Genomic DNA, 20,973 nt, shown 5'->3' on the forward strand with positions numbered 1-20,973 from the left:
TATCTATCTATCTACTGTTACAGTTGACTTATAGCAACCCCTGGTGGTGGTTTCCAGGCAAGAGACATTCAGCGGTGGTTTGCCACTGCCTACGTTGAAGTCATGACCCTGGTCTTCCTTGGAGGTCTCCCATCCAAATATTACCCAGGGCTGACCCTGCTTTGCTTCCAAGATCGGAGGAGATCAGCCAAATCTGGGGCTATCCAGGTCAGGGATGAGAAGGGTATAACTGTCCTTAGAATGGTGCTGTATACAAAGAAGCCAAACTGGGGCTTGCTGCTTGTGAAAGGAGTATTCTGCCACTCACAGTCTTTCTTTGGAACGCTAACTATGGTTTGGTGGTTCAGGGGCAACGCCAAAAATATGATTTGTGCTTAAAGCAGAAGACATTGATCCCGACTATGCAGTGGAAGGAGGACAGGTGAGGGAGAAAGCATGCCCAGTGTTCATTCACACTGTGCCAGACTATGATGCCTGAACGATGGCTATGCATCTGAAGAGATGTGAACAGCACAAGTTGACAGCTAGATTAGAGTCTAGTACAGTGGTGGCGAACCTATGGCACGGGTGCCGGAAGTGGCACTCAGAGCCCTCTCTGTGGGCACGTGCAAACAGAGTGCCCCCCCCCCCCACATACAAATCTAGGCTGGCCTGGGCCGCTGGGCTCAATTATTAGCATGAAACCTAAGACCTAATTTTGGAAACCTAAGACCTAATTTTGGGAAAGTAGTGTAGGCAACCTTAGTAAGCACTGTTAAACCCCACTGATTTTCATGCAAAGAACTAAAGTGGGATCCTTTATCTGGTAGTAAGCTTGGTTGCTGGCAATGGGGCTTGCTTCTGAGTAAACCCTCCTAGGGTTGTGATTCACCCGTTGGAAGAGTTGCATGGTTGCTTCAAAGCAAAGCCACTGACTACCACCAAGCTTATTCCCGAGTAACACACGCCTCTGAGTCAACCATTTTTTTCTAAACTAAAACCTCAGTATTCAGGTTAAATTGCCATGTTGGCACTTTGTGATAAATAAGTGGTTTTTGGGTTGCAATTTGGCCACTAGGTCTCGAAAAGGTTCGCCATCACTGGTCTAGTAGCATCATAGAGATCCTCTCAATTTTCAGGGTATGAGCTTTGACTCTCGAAAGTTCATTCCTCTGAAATCCTTATTCACCTTTAAGATGCTACTAGACCAGTGATGGGGAACCTATGACAAAGGTGACATGCCACCATGTTTTGGGTGACATGCCAGCATTCACAAATGTTCCATTCTCCCTGTTTGAGTTTCAGCCATTTCTGCAATTATGTCACGTTTCTTTATATAATACATAGGCCACACGATTGGACTATGTTTTAATAAATAAATAAATAAATAAATAAATAAATAAATAAATAAATAAAGAAAGAAAGAAAGAAAGAAAGAAAGAAAGAAAGAAAGAAAGAAAGAAAGAAAGAAAGAAAGAAAGAAAGAAAGAAAGAAAGAAAGAAAGAAAGTGTAAAGAAGAGGCGAATCTAATTTATTCTTCTTTAGAACTGGGAATAAATCCCAATGCAATCTATTTAAGGGAAGCCAAAAAGACTTTCCTAGAATTTTAGCTTAGAGAGAGGCAACATGTCAACATTTGTTTCACTGGGTCCCTTTTTAGCCTTGCGTTACAAACCCTCTCGCCAGGCCAATATGGAAGAGCATCGCCGCGAGCCTCTGCGGGCTTTTGCCTGGCTTCCGGGCCTCTCTCTTCCTCAAAGGAAAAAGCGGAAGACAGTGTGGAAAGCGTGCCAAAAGGGTTTCAAGAGCTCTCCCGGCTTAATCAATAGCCCACAGGCATTCCCTGCCCCATCACCCCAGTAGTGACAAGTAACCTTGTGTGAAGGTCCAAGGGAAAGCGAGTGCTTATTTTTACCCTAGAAGCCGCTTTGAGATCAAGAGATGTGCTTACTCAAGCTGTGCGTATTCTCAACAGTTCATGTAAACCATCAATCAGTTAGAAGTATGAAAATTGGCTCCCTGAAGAATCGCAGCGCTGAGAAAAGAAATGGGAGGAGGAGGAACTGGGCAAGGAGGGGTGGGGGTGGTATGGTAACGTCGCCTCCAGATGCATTTTGCAAGACAAGCAACGCTGAATGCTGGAAAACAAACTCCTCTTTAATTCGCTTCCGTGAGCAAACCCAACCGAATCAGACAAACGTCCTCGGTTAAAGGATTTAAACGAGAGCTGGTGACCACCAAACCCCGCTTGCAACGGAGCGTGTGATGTGATGTGCCCCGTTTCACAAACAAACCCACGGCTTTGCTCAGAAGCTCTGGGGGGAAAACTGGGATTATGGATCCAGAACAGATGTGCTGTTTGTTTTGCTTTCTTGTTTTTAAAAGTAGCATTTAAATGTTTTTACTCTTGCTTCAGAGCAGACTCATTAAAAGCCATAGCATTATTTCCTTAAACTTCTTTCACATTGTGAAAAACAGGTAGGGCTGCAAGGGTTAACACAAACCAGGATTTCAAATCATGGTTGAATTCTGCGTTAGAATCCCGGTTCGTGGGCAACAAACCACAGATTAACATTCTGTTCAATTGGGAAATCAGAATGAACCCTTGTAGGACCACTGTTTATTGATGTACGAATCAGTGCAAATATCAATTAAGACTTCTGAGGGAGTAATTCCAAGCAGGTCTACACAAATCTTAGATCTATACAACTGGGCTTATTTCTGAGAAAGTGGTTTTAGAATTGCACTGTTTGAAATAAGGTTGCAATAAACCCTATTTCATGACTGGCACCCTGGGAGAATTTTGGGGCAGACTGTCAGGAGGCCTGTCATTATGCGGATTTTACTAATGCTGCTGTCTGTATGCTGAGGGTGGAGGAATGGGGTAAGTGCATTTCTAACTGACTTTCAACTGTCTTCTGTATGATGTTATACTGTACCAGGTGCTGGCCAAGGTCAGTGCCTGGCCGTCTTTACTGTTATCTCTTTCACAGTTCTTTTTGGGCGCGCTTTCCCAGGATGGATGTGTGCATGTGTGTGTGTGCAGTCTGATTTAACTACTGGGTTTTGCGTGGGCAAACCTCAGTTCTGGCATGACCAGAGAAGATCCTCAATACTCAATAAACTGCTGTTCTTTTACGTGAGTTTGTTTCAGTTTTTGGGATTCTGACATTATGCCAGAACTGAGGTTCCAGAACTGGAATTGCCTAATGCTTTGCATAAAATACACCCTATGTTTCATTGCAGCCTCCTGAAGAAGACATGTTCCCCGGGTGTTTGGCATCCAGAGAAGAAGATTCCTCCTCCGGTCCTGATTAATGGGCCTAAACATTATGAATTGTCTGATATTCTTGATTCTCGCATCTATCGAAACAGCTTGCAGTATTTGGTCTCTTGGAAAGGTTGTTACCTGGGCAGAATCAGTAGATTTTTGCTGAAAATGTTAAAGCCCCCCGTCTTGTCAAAGCTTTCCATCAAAATTGCCCAAGCAAGCCGGGGGGAGGGTCCTAGAGGGAGTGGAATGTCAGGAGGCCTGTCATTATGGGGATTTTGCTAATGCTGCTGTCTGTATGCTGAGGGTAGAGGAATGGGTTAAGTGCATTTCTAATTGACTTTCAACTGTCTTCTGTATGATGTTATACTGTACCAGGTGCTGGCCAAGGTCAGTGCCTGGTCATCTTTACTGTTATCTCTTTCACAGTTCTTTTTGGGCGCGCTTTCCCAGGATGGGGGGGAGTGCAGTCTGCTTTAACTACTGGGTTTTGCACAGGCAAACCTCAGTTCTGGCATGACCAGAGAAGATCCTCAATACTCAATAAACTGCTGTTCTTTTACATGAGTTTGTTTCAGTTTTTGGGACTCTGACACAGACCATGGGGAAAAGTGACGTAACTGTGTCGAGTGGTATTACAGGAATTTCCTAAGTCTCTATGGTAAAGACCCTAGAGATTCAGGAAATTCCTAGAGTGTTGGTCAATGCTGTCTCGCCCACCATTCCCCCCTCCTCCGCTACTCCAGTGAGCATAAGCAGGGTCCTCAGTGAGCATAACCAGGAGTTTGACCTCTAAAAGCAGGCAAATGTTCTTTTTAGTTAGAAAAGAGTAACAGATTTAAGATTCTACCACTGGTATTAATCCGCCCCTGCACCCACACAGACATACTTCCTGCTGCTGCCGCCGCCGTGGAAGGAGAGGCTTATTATTTTGATATTCTTAAGTATTTCAATATTTATGTAGTATTTTCTAGGACATGGTCACCTTCTTCAACAGAGTGTGATCCAGGGAATTGTTTTGCCTCTTTCATTGGGGGGGGGGAGGGATTATTTTTGGAAAGAGGCTACGTTATTGATATAACAGCAATATCAATACAACAGTAATGTAAAGGGCTTTAACAGAGCCAGCAATCTTGCAACTGTGTACCCTCATGAGAGAATTGATGGGCAGAATTAAGAGACCAAAGAAAAGCAGATACACAGCAGGCAGTGGGCGCCTCCTTGCGTGTAAACAGAGAAACGTGAGGAGACCACACCACAACCTTACTGCGCAGCAAAGAGCCCCGAGGTAAACGTTCCATGCACAATGAATGAGCATTCAATAGCCATATGTCTCCTCCTCCTCCAAGCACACATTTTAAACCGGCATGAATCAGTCCTAAGAACTGCTGTGGATGGATGAACCACAGTTCAATGGCTAAAGAATTCTGCCTCCTAATGCTCTGTTGTAACTGTTGCACAGCTGAACGTGAGCTAAAAGGCTCAGAAGGATAAGAGAATAAAGAAACCTCGGGCTCTTCTTTTTCTCCCTGAGCACTATCATTATTTTTAATCCAATCCCATAATTTGTGGTTGCCGTTGACATAAAGCTTCTGAATGCCGGACGTTAATACTGCAACAGCGCACAGCCATCCCGATGGTTTCCCGTCCTCAAGAGACCGTTCAGTGATTGCAGCTCCACAACTTGAGCTGCGCTATAGAACTGTGGTCCTTTAATGTTCACCAGGAAGCAGAGAATACAGAATTTACTATCGATTTATCCAGTGCACTTACATGCCCGGAGATCCTTCAAAGAGCTCAGTTCAGTTCCTAGGCAGGAGTTCAGGTGAACATTTGACACTGCCTCACAGCTGATTCAGATCACTGGTCTATCTAGGTTAGCACCGTCTCCTCTGACGAGATGGCAGCTCTCCAGCATTTCACGCAGAGAAAGATCTCTCTCGCCACCTGAGAACCTTCACTGGGAGTTCCAGGAACTGGACCAGGGACTTGCTGCATGCAAAATGCTCAGCCACAGCTCTGAGACAGAATCAAACAGAAGTCCGGAGACATTTTGAAGACTAACAGGCGGACTTCCTGGTGATCCCTGGCCCCAAAGCGATCTGGCTGGCCTCTACAAGGGCCAGGGCTTTTATAGCCCTGCCCCCTACCTGGTGGAAGAGGCTCCCAGGTGAGATCAGGGCCCTGTGGGACATACAGAGTTTCCGCAGGGCCTGTAAAACAGACCTGTTCCGCCAGGCATTTGGCTAGCTGGGGTAACATAAAAAATCTGCTATAATGAATATCTGGCCTCCCGTGGGTGCAAGGAAGGGGGCGGGGAGCTTTTAATGCCATCTGAAGTTATGTCAATTATGTATTTATGGTTCCTTATTTTAGTGGGGATTGATTGCTTTTGATGGATTTTAAATGTCTGTATTTGATTGTTGGACACCACCCTGAGCCCTCAAGAGGAGGGCGGTATACAAATTCAATAAAATAAATAAATAAGACTGTAAGGCTTTGTGAAATTGACACACCATGGTGGTGAGCTGTGCTTCCTTTGAGTTGTATTTCACCATCTTGGCTGGTATATACAAAGTTGTAAGGTTTATGAATATTTCACAGAGAATTCAACTGTTTTTTCCTGAATGGTTTTCTTGAAACTGTGATACAGATAAGTGCTGTGAGCCTTACCCAGTGTAAAGAGTCTTCTGTCTTGACATTGGTGTTACACCAACCCCATACTTTGTGTATCAAGGTCTATACATACAACAGAAAAGGAAGGGTAACCACCTATGCATCTGATGAAGAAGAAGCAGTGTGAGTTTTTACACCCAATTTTCTTTCACTTGAAGAAGTCTCAAAGCGGCTGTTGTGGGGAAAGGAGAGGAGTTTGTAAGCTGCCTTGAGTCTCCTCCTCTTCCTCTTCCTCCTCTTCCTCTTCCTCCTCTTCTTTTTCACACAAATAGGATGCAATGAATAGAAAAAAAATAAGCAAATCAAATCAGAAGTTTTCATTCACCCAGATTAGGATGTTGCAAAGTTTCAAAGAACTGGCTTGCTCGGCACAGAATTTTCCAGCAACACAGAACTCCAAGAGAACTCAAAGATCCTTTTTACCAACATTAGTGAACTTACAAGTTCATTTTTAAACAACATTTTCATCAGAGAAGAGGTGTGTATGACAAAAAGCCACCACGTTCCTAAGAGAAACAGTCGGCTCTCAGTCCATGTTAACTCTTTACCCGTTCTGAATTCTTTATTGCCCAAACCAAAGTGAATGCAACAGAACCACGTTGTACGGGTGCGGGCTTTTCCCCTCCCAAAGCAAGAGAGAATTTGAATCCAGTGGTGGTAGGCAGACGCAGAAGGGTGTCTGTACTCGGTTTTGCCAATTAAACGCAAGGGAAGGAGAGAGACAGGGATACAATTACGGCTTTCTGTAAATTACTTCATGTAATTAAATCTGCTTCCCTAAATTACAAACCATTTAGCTCTTCTTTTATAACAATGTAAGCAATGACCAACAACAACCTTTTTATGGAGCCTGATGCCATAAAAGTTGTTAGCTGCAAAATTTTCTGCCTCTTCATTTCAAAGCAGTCATTGTAATGAGATCCATTCACGTCGGCTCTGGAAGCGGCTCTAAGGAGAAGGGGAGAGCGGGAGTCAGAGAGAGGCCGGTTTTGTTCCCCCCACAATCTGCTCCAGGGCTGAGACTGTATTTAACCAACCGTGGCCTGTTTGAGACTTATTGATCAGTTAATGAGCAGACACAGGAGCTAACAGTGTTCTGCAGAGGAGGTTTATTAAAAGGAGGTTTGGGCTCTTATATATGCAGTATAACAGGGGCACGGCAAATCGTTTTTATGAAACTAATGAATTTGGGGGAGAGGAATTTTTTTTTTTAAGAAAAGGAATGTTTCTGCAGCAGAGGAGACGACCACGGTAGGCGGTCACAGGGAATTAAAAGCCTTCTATGTTTTCGGCTGTGCGTAATAGAACATTCTGTGCACGCAGGCTAGGATTCATTGGGTAATTGAAAAGCTTTGTTCTCAAATGCTTCTTGACCTAGAACAAGAGAGACTAGATCAATTCGGCCCTTGTCAGAGACCCCCACCCCCACCCTAAAGAACCCTAAGTGTTTAACTTAATTATTCTGCTAGCCATTTATAAGTTGGCAACCTAAGAGGAACTGAGCAGAACAACACATTCCCTACACGTACACTCCCCCGCCCCCACAGCGTGGTGAAGTGGTTAAGAGAAGGTGGATTCTAATCTGAAGAACAAGGTTTGATTCCCCACTCCTCCGCCTGAGTGGCAGAGGCTTATCTGGTGAACCAGATGTGTTTCCGCACTCCTACATTCCTGCTGGAAGACCTTGAACTAGTCACAGTTCTCTCAGAACTCTCTCAGTCCCACCTACCTCACAAGGTGTCTGTGGTGGGGAGAGGAAGGGAAAGGAGCTTATAAGCCACCTTGAGTCTCCTTGCAGGAGAGAAAGGGGGTTTAAATCCAAACTCCTCCTCCTCCTCCCTCCTGAGACCATGGACAGTCACTGCCAGTCAGAGTTATGGCACAATAATGTATCTGACCTGGACGGTCCAGGCTAGCTTGATCTCCGAAGTAGGGCTGCCCTTGGTTAGTAATTAGAAGAGGGAAGATAAGCAATGATGAAAAAAGAACTGGAGGGAAGATAAGCAATTATGTTCCATTACATTTGAATCAAGCCTGTGCTTACTTAGTGCTCCGCTATGAAGTGAAAAAGCAGATAGCACAGATGGTCATGGAAACCTGAGTTCAAATTCTGCTGCCAACCTTGTGGAAGTCTCCTCATTTCAGCCCAACGTCCCTCTCAGAACTGTTGTGAGGATAAAGTAGGACACCCCCCCCCCCCGGAGACCGTCCTCACCTTAAAGGTGGGGAGGTACATAAAAAGATTTTTACGATTTATGGTCTCGGACCAAGAGCCTCTGCATAAAGTCCCTCAGTTTCAGTTCCCTATTTGGAATTGATCCACCTCACAGGTATGTTGTTGGGGGGTTGTAGCCAAGTGGCAGAACACATGCTGAGCTTCTGGAAGCAGTGTAACTTCCCAGAAAAGACAGTTTTTCCCCCCAGCCCCCATTCTCTCTCTTTATAGCGGGGCTTGACGTTGTTTCCCAGATTTTACAAGGAACATTCCATTCCGTTCCTCCCCGTCTACACTTCAGCAACACACAGTTTCCCTCATACACAGCTCAATTTTCAGATGGGTTCTCTCGGTAGCAGAACAGATGCAGGAGGCAATTGCATTTCACAGGTGCGTGAAATTGTCCCATCCCTCGCACTCAGTTGCTCTGCTTCATGAGGAAAGAAAAAAAGGAGCTCTGAGCCAGAGAAAACCAAAGGCAGCAGAAACCACAGTTTCCGGAACACGGTTATAGAGATGGGCTTTGCATGATTTGCAGAGTTTTACTTTCTCGTACCATGCGGAATTAGTTTTCTTGTCTTAAGCCAGCCAGGCCAGGGGGGCGGATTCCCAGTGCTCATTCTTTACCTTTATCTGCAATCACCTTCTCCGCAAACAGTGTACATTTGGGTGTTGTGGGTTTTCCGGGTTGTATGGCCATATTCCAGCAGCATTTTCTCCTGACGTTTCACCTGCATCGGTGGCTGGCATCTAAGTAGAACTGTAGAACCAAGTAGAATTGTAACTTCATCTGCCACGTGCTGGACCGCAAAGCGGAGCTTTCTAAAACAAAGACGGTCCAGCATGGGGCGGATGAAGTTACAATTCTACTTAGTCCTTTTTGTTGGAAAGGGTATAGCCAGCGACGATCACCTCCCCTTTCCTAAATCGTTGCCCCTTGCAAAGATTGTTTGCCTTTTAAAAATCTTGTGAGGATTGCTGGAGCTGACGGTGGATCCAGCTCCTTCCTTGGGGGCTACAGAACTTGAATCTCTATGATATCTTTCTATTACATCTTGAAGGCAACCCAACAACCACCCTCTGGGCTTTTAAACCCGGCAGAGGACAGAAGTTGCAGAGGAAACAAAGGCAGCACAGAGAAGACGGAACGAAGTCTTCACAAAGGTGTATTGCTTGGGGCAGGCTCAGGCATTGACCCCCTGGTGTGTAAGAAGCAGAGGTGTTCCAAGAGCGTTCCTGTTCCCGCTAATGGAATTTTGGAGGCTGTGCAACATCATTGTTTCTTCTTACCTGCCAGGAGGCAGCTCAGGCATAAGCGGGCCCAGACGAAGGGGTTGCTTAGCAACTGTGCTGCTCTTCCTTCTCCCAAACATAGGGAACGTGATTGCACCAGGCCCAAGGAATACTAGAGAGAAGCATCAACGCGGAGTGAAACAGCCCCCTTGCTCTCCGAGCCAGCCAGTGCTACAACATTTTGGGTCTTCCCGCTCCTTCACACAAATGCTTTAGGATTCGCTGACTATTTAGCAAGCCAAATATCTCCGGTTCCTCATCTCTTTCCGCCCTGGGCATACTGTGGAGCTATATTATAGGCTGCGTATAAGAAGCTTTAACACACCAGGATGGATTCTGTTAAATTAGCAGGGCTTCCATAGGTGTCCCTCCTTCCCCGCTGCCAGGGCTGCGCTCGGCCCGGCGACTCCCCTGCACTCTGCATTCAGCTTTCGGCACCAAAATGCCTAACCGGGACTTAAAGCATATTTTTAAATTAGTTCCTGACAGCGCCAACAGATTGCTATTGATTGAAATGAGCCTTATTTTAGTTCTTCAGATGAGCAGCCCTAATGACTAAATACTGTATTGCCCATTTCAACACTTTGTGCCGGGACTCCCCAGCGGCTTCTCAGGCAGCTGTGAAATCTCTTTGCTTGCAGATTACTAGGAGGAAACAGGAGACGGCCATCTGTGACTGCGAGCGTGGCAGCTTCCAGGCTCAGCTCGAGACTGACAATGAAGACATATGCTCTCCAGCCGTCCCCATTTGCCTGGTGCTCGTCCCTGGGAAATTGCTGTCCCTTGTTTGCGCCTCTTTCTGCCTTCTGATGATGTCTAGCTGAAATCTTGTGGCATGAGCTGCTGTTCTTCTGCTTCAGGGTTTAGCTCCTTCCCCAGGGCACCTTGATGTTAATCTTAGAGTACGGGATCCAAATGCATCTCTGATGGGCATATATGTGGGTGCTGTATTTGGATGGCAAATTTAACATTTAACACTGGTCAAACGCATACACTCAACTTGTGTCAGCTTTCCATTAGCACAGAGATTGGGAAGAGTTTCCATGGCACAGGTTTGAACCCAGGTTTTTCAGATGCTAGTCCAACAACCCTAACCACTGAACCACACTGGCTCTCACTGGTCTATGTTCCCCCAATAAGATTCCATGCCAGCGTGCGGATTCAGACCTAGATCTCCCAGATCTTAGTCCAAGGGTCTGCAACCTGTGGCTCTCCATATGTCCATGGACTACAAATCCCATCAGCCCCTGCCAGCATGACTATGAACATCTGGAGAGCCGCAGGTTGCAGACCCCTGTCTTAGTCTAACATGCTAAACAACCACTATGCCACAGCTGGAGTGCACCACATGTGTGAGATCAATGAAGGGACTGCACTGACTTTAATAGCAGACAAAATCCTGCATAATGAAAGTGTTTGTCTTGTGTTGCTTTAGCTATCATGTGGCTGCTGTCGTTCCACACACAAACGTTTCCAAGAACAGCAAGACACACTGAAAAGATTTTTGGTTATTTGAAAAATGCAGTTAGTGATTTAGCCATCAAGTCACATATGACTTTCAGTGACTCTGGTGGGGTTTTGAAGACAAGAGATGTTCAGAGGTGGTTTGCCCTTCACTGCCTCTGTGGACTTTCTTGGTGGTCTCACATCCAGGTACTGGCCAAGGTTGACTCTCTTTAACTTCTGAGATCTGGCGCGATAGCCTGGGCTATCCAGGTCAGGGCAAGCAAGCCATACAACTGTGCTAATTCTACGATATTAGACCAAACCGAGAATTCTCACCTCTGCCCCTTCTCCAGAATATTACATTAATCTATATTAATCTGTGAATGGGTATTTGTTGTGGTAAAGAATTGTGTGTCAGGAGTTCCTCCAAGGAACTCAAGAGTGGTGTATTTAGCCACCCACTTTTTATCTTCACAACCAACCCTGGGGAATTGAGCCTGGGTTTCCCCAGCCGCAGTCTGGCATTCGAGCCATACCGCCACACAGGTTTAGTCTTAATTGTCCTGGAAATATCTTAAGACTCTGAATTATTCATTAACCTAGTTCAGAAAAATATCAGTGTAGACTCTGCATTCAACAGCTTGCCTATGGAATGTGAGATCTCTCGTTCTTTCACTTTTAATAGCTCCATCTCTTTAACTAATACAGGATTTTTTAAAAAATACAGAGTTCCTTTTCTAGAGACACAGCTGATAAACATAAACTGTGGCCTACAGAAAGAAATCCTGTATTTTGGGGGCAGGCCATTATCCTGAGGCCTGCATATAGGCCATAATTCTGCTCTAGCACAAAGAAACCACAGTCTGTTACTAGGTGTAGAATTTACTTGCCTGAAATCTCAGCTTTCATTTTTTTTTATTAAAAATGTCTCTGGCATTGATGGCTGCAAAGAGATACTTGCAAGTCTCCAAACTCAAGAGCCCTACAGTTCCTCGGCTCTTCTGACAATTATCAAGAGATTAAAAGATTATACAAAAATAACAAACATCTCTTAATATATTATACCAAGAAGATATACAAATGTACAAACCAGGCCCAGATCTCACTCTTTCCCACAGCACTCTGGACTAACTGTAATTTCATGACAGTCTTCGAGGGCAGCCCAAAGTAGAGAACATTGCAGTAATCTAATCCTGATGTTACCAAAGCAGGAACCACAGTGACAAGATCTTTGTTGCCCAGGAACAGCTCACCAACGGAAGCTGGTTAAAGACACCCCTAGCCGCCACTGCTACTTCATTATCCAACAGGAGGCCTGGGTCCAGGAGTAGTCCCAAGCTATGAATCTACTCTTTTAGGGGAAGTCCATCCTAGGTTAGGCCTTCTTCCCATCAGCAGCACTTCCAATTGTTCCAAGAAGAAGAAGAAGAAGAAGAAGAAGAAGAAGAAGAAGAAGAAGAAGAAGAAGAAGAAGAAGAAGAAGAAGACGAAGACGAAGACGAAGACGAAGAAGAAGAAGTAGAAGAAGAAGAAGAAGAAGAAGAGGAAGAAGAAGAAGAAGAAGAGGAAGAGGAAGAAGAAGAGGAAGAAGAAGAAGGAGGAGGAGGAGGAGGAAGAGGAGGAGGAGGAGTTTGGATTTATACCCCCCCTTTCTCTTCTGTAAGGAGACTCAAAGGGGCTTACAATCTCCCTGCCCTTTCCCCCTCACAACAAACACCCTGTGAGGTAGGTGGGGCTGAGAGAGCTCCGAGAAGCTGTGACTAGCCCAAGGTCACCCAGCTGGCATGTGTGGCCTCTTTGCACTTGTTCACTGCGTTCACAGTCTCTCTTGGATATGCCGTAAACATGAGACAGACCTCAGTGTTATCTGCATATTGGGTGGCAACTCAGTCCAAATCTCCAGAAGACCTCTCTCAACAGATGACCTTCACCCATCTATGGGGAAAAACAGCCAAGTGAAACACTTTGGTGTGGCAGCTTCCTTGCTTCTTCCCCAAAAGCATCCTTCAGGGCACTCAACAAAATACCACCATTTCCAGTGGAGCCGTTGGGGCCCATCATCAGGGCTAGCTAAAGTCATAATCTCGGGAAGGGAGCCCATCAGAGCTGACTTCGGCTTTGAACTGGAAGTATATGTTATCATCTAAAGAAAGGGTCTGCAATTGTAGTCCATGAACATCTGGAGAGCCACAGGTTGCAGACCCCTGATCTAAAGGGAGCTCGTCCCACATGAGATCATTAAGTCCAGGGCTTAACACAGTGGTGGCGAACCTTTGGCACTCCAGATGTTCATGGACTACAATTCCATCAGCCAATTGGCCATGCTGGCAGGGGCTGATGGGAATTGTAGTCCTTAACATCTGGAGTGCCAAAGGTTCGCCACCACGGGCCTAACATTACCAAACCGTACCTCTGACTGCTTCAGGAAACACCGTGCCTCCAAACATCAGCTGCTGGGGGTGGGGGGCAGGCAGTAGGGAAAGACTGTTCCCACCTGCCTTGGCATGCAGGCTGCACACAGGCATTAGGTTGGCCAGTGCAGAAGACAGGAAGCTGGAATACCTTGGTCTCACTCAGCAGGGTTCTTCTTATGGACACAGAAGAAGGTAGACCCAAAAGATAAGCAGGAACAAAGGGTGGAATTGTGTCATTTGACTGAACATGTTTGCATTTTTTAAAATTTTCCAGATGTTTCCTTGCAACTTCTAGATCCTTCCCTGAAAAACGAATTAAACATGAGAAGAGTCTCAGGCTGGACCTAGTGATTCCATAAACACAACAAGATCCTGACAGTTTTCTCCTATATGTCTAAAGTCCCACTGACATAGCAGACACAAAGTCTACTCTCGACAATTCTGAGGGATTGGTACCACAACACGCAACGTGGATGGCAGGAATAGCGAATATATGAATGGAAAGAACAGAACGCCCGTAACAGATTTCAGCCACATTATTCAAAGGCTTATTGGAAAATTACAGTGAAGAGAGAGCCACACAGCCTGGCTTGAGTGAATGAACAGGCAACGCTCAGCAATTACCAGGCTTGTCAGCCAGGGGTTGTTAGACTGGCCAAGTGTGGAACCAGAGTGAGGAGATTAGGACATTATGAAAGAGGAATCTACAGCCCCCTGAGCTAGCTCGGGGCCAGTGTCTGGAGTCAGCGTGTTTGATGACTTGTCAAGGCCTGGAGTCTTTGAACGGCCCACCTCTAACCACCGATACAGCAGGCTCATGGTACAGACACAGCAACCACTGTTATCTGCCACTTCTCTGTTGTGACAATAGCAACTGGGAGAAGTTGACATGGCCACCATCCATAAGGGAAAGGCTGTCACTAGCTCACCATCCCAGCGGTCTGCATATTCCCATGCTCAGAGGCACGAGCCAAAGGGCTCACTTCCTTTTAGCCTGAGGGATGGGCCTACAGCTGGCCACAAGATATGCTGGAGAATTACCTGAAGCCTCCCCTCCCGCGGTTTTTTTATAATTGCTCTCTGCATATTGTTAGCTGCTCGATCATGTTCGATCAGTCGAGGCCAATCTACTGGCGTTCCCTGGCCCCTCGATGATGCGGCTGGCCTCCACGCGGGCCAGGGCCTTTATGGCTCTGGCCCTGGCCTGGTGGAACGCTCTCCCTCCAGCTGTCCAGGCCCTGCGGGACCTTGGTGAGTTCCGCAGGGCCTGTAAGACGGAGCTGTTCCGCCGGGACTTTGGAGGGACCGGCCGCTGATGGTGCCCCCCCCCCTTTAGGCCCTTACATCTGGGCCATTTGTCACCTAATGGGACTTGCCGTTCCTCCCTCTTGGGGAGAGGACTTTGAAAATGGAGCTGTCGGACGCCACTTATATTTATATTTGTATTTACTACATTAGTAGACTTAGCTTTACTGTTCCTATCCCTGCTTTTAAAGGTTTTTAGCTATTTTATGATTGTACCATGTTTATATGTTGTGTACCGCCAGGAGCCCCCTGGGGATAGGGCGGTACAAAAGTCTAATTTATGTATGTATGTATGTATGTATGTATGTATGTATGTATGTATGTATGTATGTATGTATGTATGTATAAATAAATAAATAAATAAATAAATAAATAAATGTATGTATGTTACTAACACTTCACTAGAAAGTCAGCATGGTGTAGTGGTTAAGAGCAGGTGGATTCTAATTTGGAGAACCAGGTTTGATTCCCCACTCCTCTACCTCAGTGGCAGAGGCTTATATGGTGAACCATAACTTGAAATCAGAGTAAGGACATAAGAAAAACCCTGCTGGATGATATTAAGGGTCAGTGTATTCCAGCTTCCTGTCTCCTCCTTTTTCTACCGCCTTTAACATTTCCTACTGTTATTTTCTTTTCTACTGAGTCCTGTTTGCTCATGAAGTGATCAAAGTACAATTGCCACAGTTTAATCATTTTAGCTTCTGGGGGGAATTCAGGCTTCATTTGACCTAAAATGCAATTATTTGTCTTTTTTGGCCGTCCGGCATTATGTGTGTGTGCGCTGTCAAGTCAAAGCTGACTTACGGCAACCCCGTAGGGTTTTCAAGGCAAGAGACCTTTGGGGGTGACTGGCCAGTGCCTATCTCTGCATCATGACTCCAGTAGTCCTTGGATATCATCCCTCCAAATTCTAACCAGGGTTGACTCTACTTAGCTTTCCGAGATCTGATGAGATCAGGCTAGCCCAGGGCTATCACAGCAGCATTGTACATATATTATACATATTAATATTTATTGGGTTTTTAAAAATTAAACAAAACCCTGAATAACGCAAACAAATCTACGAACGCTGAAAAGTAGAGAACCAAAACGATTGGAAAAAATATACGCCGGTACCGAAAGCAAGGAAACAAGGAAACATTGGCTCGTCTCTAATGTTGACCCAACTGGGCTCCCGGCGGTTCCTCCTTGGGCACCATCAGGAGCAGCAAAGAGAGGCAGCGTTTGCTGCTAGCTAGACAAACACTGCTACAACCACAGAGCCATCAAACTGATGACTGAGCACCAGCTTCCCTCACAAACATCCCAGAAGAGCAGCTGTAAGTGATAAATGGCCTGCTCCCCCCCCCCACGCCTCTCCCTCTTCACCTCCTTAGCTTTGAACAAACATGTTAGTTCAAGCAAAGGCTGCTGGGGGCTGTCCCCTTTGTGCTTGACTGGCAGGCTAGACTGCAGTCGTAGCCGGAGTTTGTTAATGCCTTGTCAAGTTTTGAATGCGCAGGGAAGCTGCTGGAGAAAAGAGGAGAGCAGGGGAACGGCCCGAATCTTTATGCCGCGCACATTTCCAGACCCAATCCTCGCGTCGCTCTCCCACACAGCCCAAACTCCGCTGCCTGGCAACATGCGGGAATAGCTGAAACACGAAAAGCATACTAAGGCCATGTTTGTCAGCTCGCTCACACACGCATGCTACGAGGACTCGCAGCCAGATCTTTCGATACCGTCAGCAGAACCAGTCAAGTCGGATCACAGTGTGCATAATTCCGCAATTTACCACATGCAGAGCCAACAAGAAGTACAAGGGTATTGTGGGTTTTCCAGGTTGTATGGCTGCGTTCCAGTAGCATTTTCTCCTGACGTTTCGCCTGCATCTGTGGCTGGCATCTTCAGAGGATCTGTGCTAACCACAGATGCAGGTGAAACGTCAGGAGAAAATGCTACTGGAATATGGCCATACAACCTGGAAAACCCACAATACTCTAGTGATTCCGGCCGTGAAAGCCTTCAACAATACAAAGAAAAAGCAAATTTTTTCCTGTCTCCTGCAAGTCAAGTCCCTTGCCGTGCACCTAACTTTTGAAGGTAGCCTACTAGAATCACATGAGCTGGCAGGTCCACACAATCTCACCGGTCACGCAACTGGGCTCTATCCACACGCATTGTGGATGTCAGATTTAATCCTGTTATCCAGATCTTCCACAGCTGCTTCGCAGGTATACAACACATGTAGTCCCAAGTAATTTTGGCAGCACAGCATCCTCTGTAAGACCTATGACCTTTATGACCTCATTGTTCCCTCAGATCTCCATCCTAAGATTTGCGTCACCTTTGTTGCCCTGGTAACTACCTATGGCCTGGTTCCCTTCAGGGAGCAATCTGGCATTTTAGAAATCTTTTAACTCAGGCATTACAAAACAGGTATTGTCACCAACAAAACATCAGCCACACCAGACATAAGGAGTTTCACATATATTTTGATTACATTGACCAAATTGAAACAACAAAGGGGCAGATCGGTAAGCTGTTAAGTACCAAATTGGTTCCTTGACTCTTCCCAGTAAAGCACTCCTCCAGAGTAATTAGCATAGGGCCCATAACAAACTCCTCCAAATGCACAGCATCCCAAAATACGTTAATCTCCTGTCACATACAACAAACAAAAGCAAAGCCAAGTGACCTCCACAGCGACCATAGCAAAGGCAACAGGCAAGTCTTGGCCCTACCTGCTTGTGGACTTTCAAGAGGATTTTCTTCTTCACTCTCTCTTTGCCGAGATCCGTCTCTCTCCCTGAGCTCCCGGCGTCGTTATTATGGCCGTTTTCGCTGGGCTCAGCTGACATGCAGTTTTCAGATTCTCGAGGTCTCTTCCCCGGATGTCGTTCCCATTTTTCCTTTCTTTCCTGAGGCTTCAACGACATGTCCTTCTGCAGAAGGAAAAAGAAAGAGGATGAAAAATAGACCACCAAAACAGCAAGCTTATGCACGCACGCATGCACGCACACACACACACGCAAATCTAGTTCCCGATCTTATTGGACATGTTCTTCCAAAACTCGTGCAGGACTGGGGATGGGGAATGCAAACTAGCAAGGGATGAATGCACAGTAATATATATGATGGGGCAGTGGTAGGCAGACAGGCAGATCCAAACAGTTCCCTTTGGCTCCCACATCAAGTTACGAGAGATGAACTAAATGAGATGCAACCTAGAACATGCTGAGAACAGCAAAACCTGCCTCCACTGGCAATACTGGAATACTCCCCACATATACATAAGCAGCATCCTTAAAGTGCCACCCGTTTACTACCTCCATTTTATCTGATTAGTACCGTTTGCTGCTACGGAGGAAAGTAAATCAAGGAGGCTCTGTAGCTGAGGCAAAAACTGCAGCCATAAACCCTCCATTCAGGCCCAATCACGGCTCTTCCAGGATGCACTAAATCACACTCCCGCAACTCCCGGTTAGCAGCTTATACGCCGCCGCAGCCACAGCTTTAAACACACATTTGACCTTCTGGTGAGGTGTGGTGTGGTGGCTAGAATGCCAGAATGCCAGACTTCAGATCCAGGAGGTCCATTCGACTCTCTGTATCTTCTTGCCTTTGCCTTAGGACATGCTTGGTTTCATCTCTCCCTAACTCAAGCAACACTTATGGGGAAAACCCAAGATTCCCCATTTTCCCTCTTATAACCTTCAGCCATCTTGCCTGGAAGATGTCAGATAGGATAAGAGAAAACGAACCTTGGGGATTAAAATTTATCCTTGGCCATATAAAAAGGGATAGAAGACATATGTTAGCTTCCGCTTTCAGCATTCCAGTCTCAAGGTGTACAGTCGCATTTGAAAAGCACCTTGGGACCTGTAGGATCGTTCTGAGAAGCTTAGATTGGATTAATTCTAGTGGAGTGAAACAAGAAGTCAATGGTGCAAGGTGTGTTCCATATGATAATGGGGCTAGGGATTTAGCCTTGAATAATTTTAAGGCAGCAGGGACACAGTGTCCCCCTTTGGAGCAACAAAATTTGATGTTTAATGCTGATCTTTCTCCCAGGCATGCGGCACTATTAATATGAGTGACTTGAGAGCTTGAAGCGTGAAGGACCATTCCAAGGTACCTAACGCTGGAAAGTCGCTTGAGCCTTTGACCATTTATGGTCCAAAACCTAGATTCTGCTTGCCAAATGCCATCACCCTTGTCTTATTATAGTTTATCTTTAATTTATCTCTCTTGCAGTAGGCGGCCAACCTTTTGAGGGCCCTCCCTAGGCCAATAGGAGTTCCAGACAATATGACAGCTTCGTCAGCATAAAGTAAGATGGAGATATGGCGATGAGCCAATTCGGGTGGATGTAAATCAGCCTCACTTACGACATCACTGAGGTAATAAATAAAGAGCCAAAGAGCTAAAATGCATCCCTGTCTGACTCCTTTATAGGTGTTAATCTTGTCAATCAGATGACCCATCCTTGAGCACCTTACCCTCAATGAAGTTTGGTCATGGAAAGCACAAAAATAAAGACAAGAAGTTGGAGGAGTCAATGGAGGAGGTTCCAATTTGCCCCACAGAATGGGTCTAGAGATGGAATCAAATGCCTCTTTAAGGTCAATAAAAGCAGCATATAGCAAAACTGGAGCTTTTGACCAGTACTTTTCAGTAAGGTGTTATAAGGTAAGGCAACTATCCACTGTGGATCTGCTGTTCCTAAAACCTGCTTGTTCCTGCGCTATTTGGTTCTCCTGATTGAGCCAAATTGCAGATTTGTCTCAAAGATGCCTGGTGTAAAGTTTGCTGATGATACTTAACAACTAAATTGGCTTATAATTGTATAACTGTACTGGACTACAGGGGCCACCCCTCAATCTTTGGGAATACAACCAGAAATACAAATGTATGTAAACAAAGGTGATAGAGAAGGGGCCCACCATTCAATGTTTCCTTTCAGAAATTCTGAGGGAATGCAATCAAAACCAGGAACTCTATGATTTTTGAGCTGACTTATATGTGAAGAAATCTCTTTTGGGGAAAGCAGAGGCCACTTTGGTAGATCTTTAAATGCTGAAGTGGGGTAAGATGAAGAAGAAACATCCTCATATTTTTTTTTAATGTGTCAGGGTCGTGCCTGGGGCCCATATGCTTTGCGATTCTGATATATGTAACCATCGCTGGCTTGACCTGAATTTATGGATGCTTTGTAACTTTTAGAAAACGAGGCCTCCCCTGATATGCTGGTGCCATAGGAAAGCTTTATTATCTGACCCCCTGGGCTAGCAGCCAGGCTGCTTCACATTGTTATCTGCTGCTGACAGTATAACCTTGGTGCTGGGTACAAGCGGATCCAACAATTAGCAGATGTTCAGCTCTGAGAATATGGGAGGGGGGATTCCAGGGGGATAAATGTGTAACCAGAAGGCATGCTTGGCAGAACTGGATCCACAAGATCTACTGAACCATATACCAGAGTCTGATTAATGGACCAAGCTCCAGGGATCATATGGGAAAGGAAGTTGCCCAGATATCTTGTTCTCAGACTACAAACTGCATTTATTCTGGCACAGTAAGTCAGGCGGAAAGATCTGATTTTTCTATGGCTGCCCGATGAGCATTATAACAAAGTGGAGATTCAAACACAGCCTTCCCCTGTTGCAAGTATAACACACCTTCCATTACATCACACACACTCTTCAAACATAAGGCAGAAACCAGGAATGAAAAGATGGGCAGTTGCAACCTACAATTCCTATCCATAAAAAGGGAGTAATGGTATTAGCCACAGCCTTCTCCAGGGATACTGAGAGGGCAAAGATGACATGAATCGTAAAATGATGCAGATGTTGCGAACAGGAGCACAGGAAATAATCATTTAGCCTTTTTGTCTCAGTCACAACAGCGACGTCTCTATTCCATCTCTCTACAAACCAGAGACTGCAACAGAAACCCATTTGTTTTGAGCTCGCTGCGAGTTCAGGGAGAGAGTTTCATCCACCTCCGAGTCCATGGAAACCTAAAAGGCCACACACACACACAAAAACTGTGATCAATCGCCCTGATGACCGCCCTTTGCCATTTCCTTTTCCAATTTTAATTAGCAGTCTGGTCCAGAACAGGAAGACTGTTTAATCCACACACACATCAACACAGTTTTAAGCTGCTATTTTTTTTAAAGCAGCCAAAGCATGCATTTCCTGGCAACCAAAATAAGGTAGTCGGAGATACAATGAAAACGACCTAACTTAGCTGAACACAAAATGTGGCCCTACTGCGCATTAAGGGACGATGTTCACCTGAGCTGGTGGATTTGGGGAGCCATTCGGGGAAGCAGATGATGTAATTGATAGATCTGGCTTGTGATTTATTTGTATATATACAC

General features: G+C 45.6%; 1 protein-coding gene across 15 annotated transcripts in view; it reads right to left on the reverse strand.

Moving 5' to 3' along the window:
• The window catches only part of FBRSL1 (fibrosin like 1), an 839,253-nt gene that overhangs the window by 595,119 nt on the left and 223,161 nt on the right, over positions 1–20,973 (reverse strand). For all 15 annotated transcript variants that reach the window (XM_048514425.1, XM_048514427.1, XM_048514435.1 and 12 more), the window contains exon 2: positions 17,327–17,527. In XM_048514425.1, the coding sequence (XP_048370382.1) occupies positions 17,327–17,527 (201 nt within the window). The remainder of the gene's footprint in view (positions 1–17,326; positions 17,528–20,973) is intronic.

Source organism: Sphaerodactylus townsendi, linkage group LG13 (assembly GCF_021028975.2).
Source record: "Sphaerodactylus townsendi isolate TG3544 linkage group LG13, MPM_Stown_v2.3, whole genome shotgun sequence".
NCBI classification, from domain to species: Eukaryota; Metazoa; Chordata; class Lepidosauria; order Squamata; family Sphaerodactylidae; genus Sphaerodactylus; species Sphaerodactylus townsendi.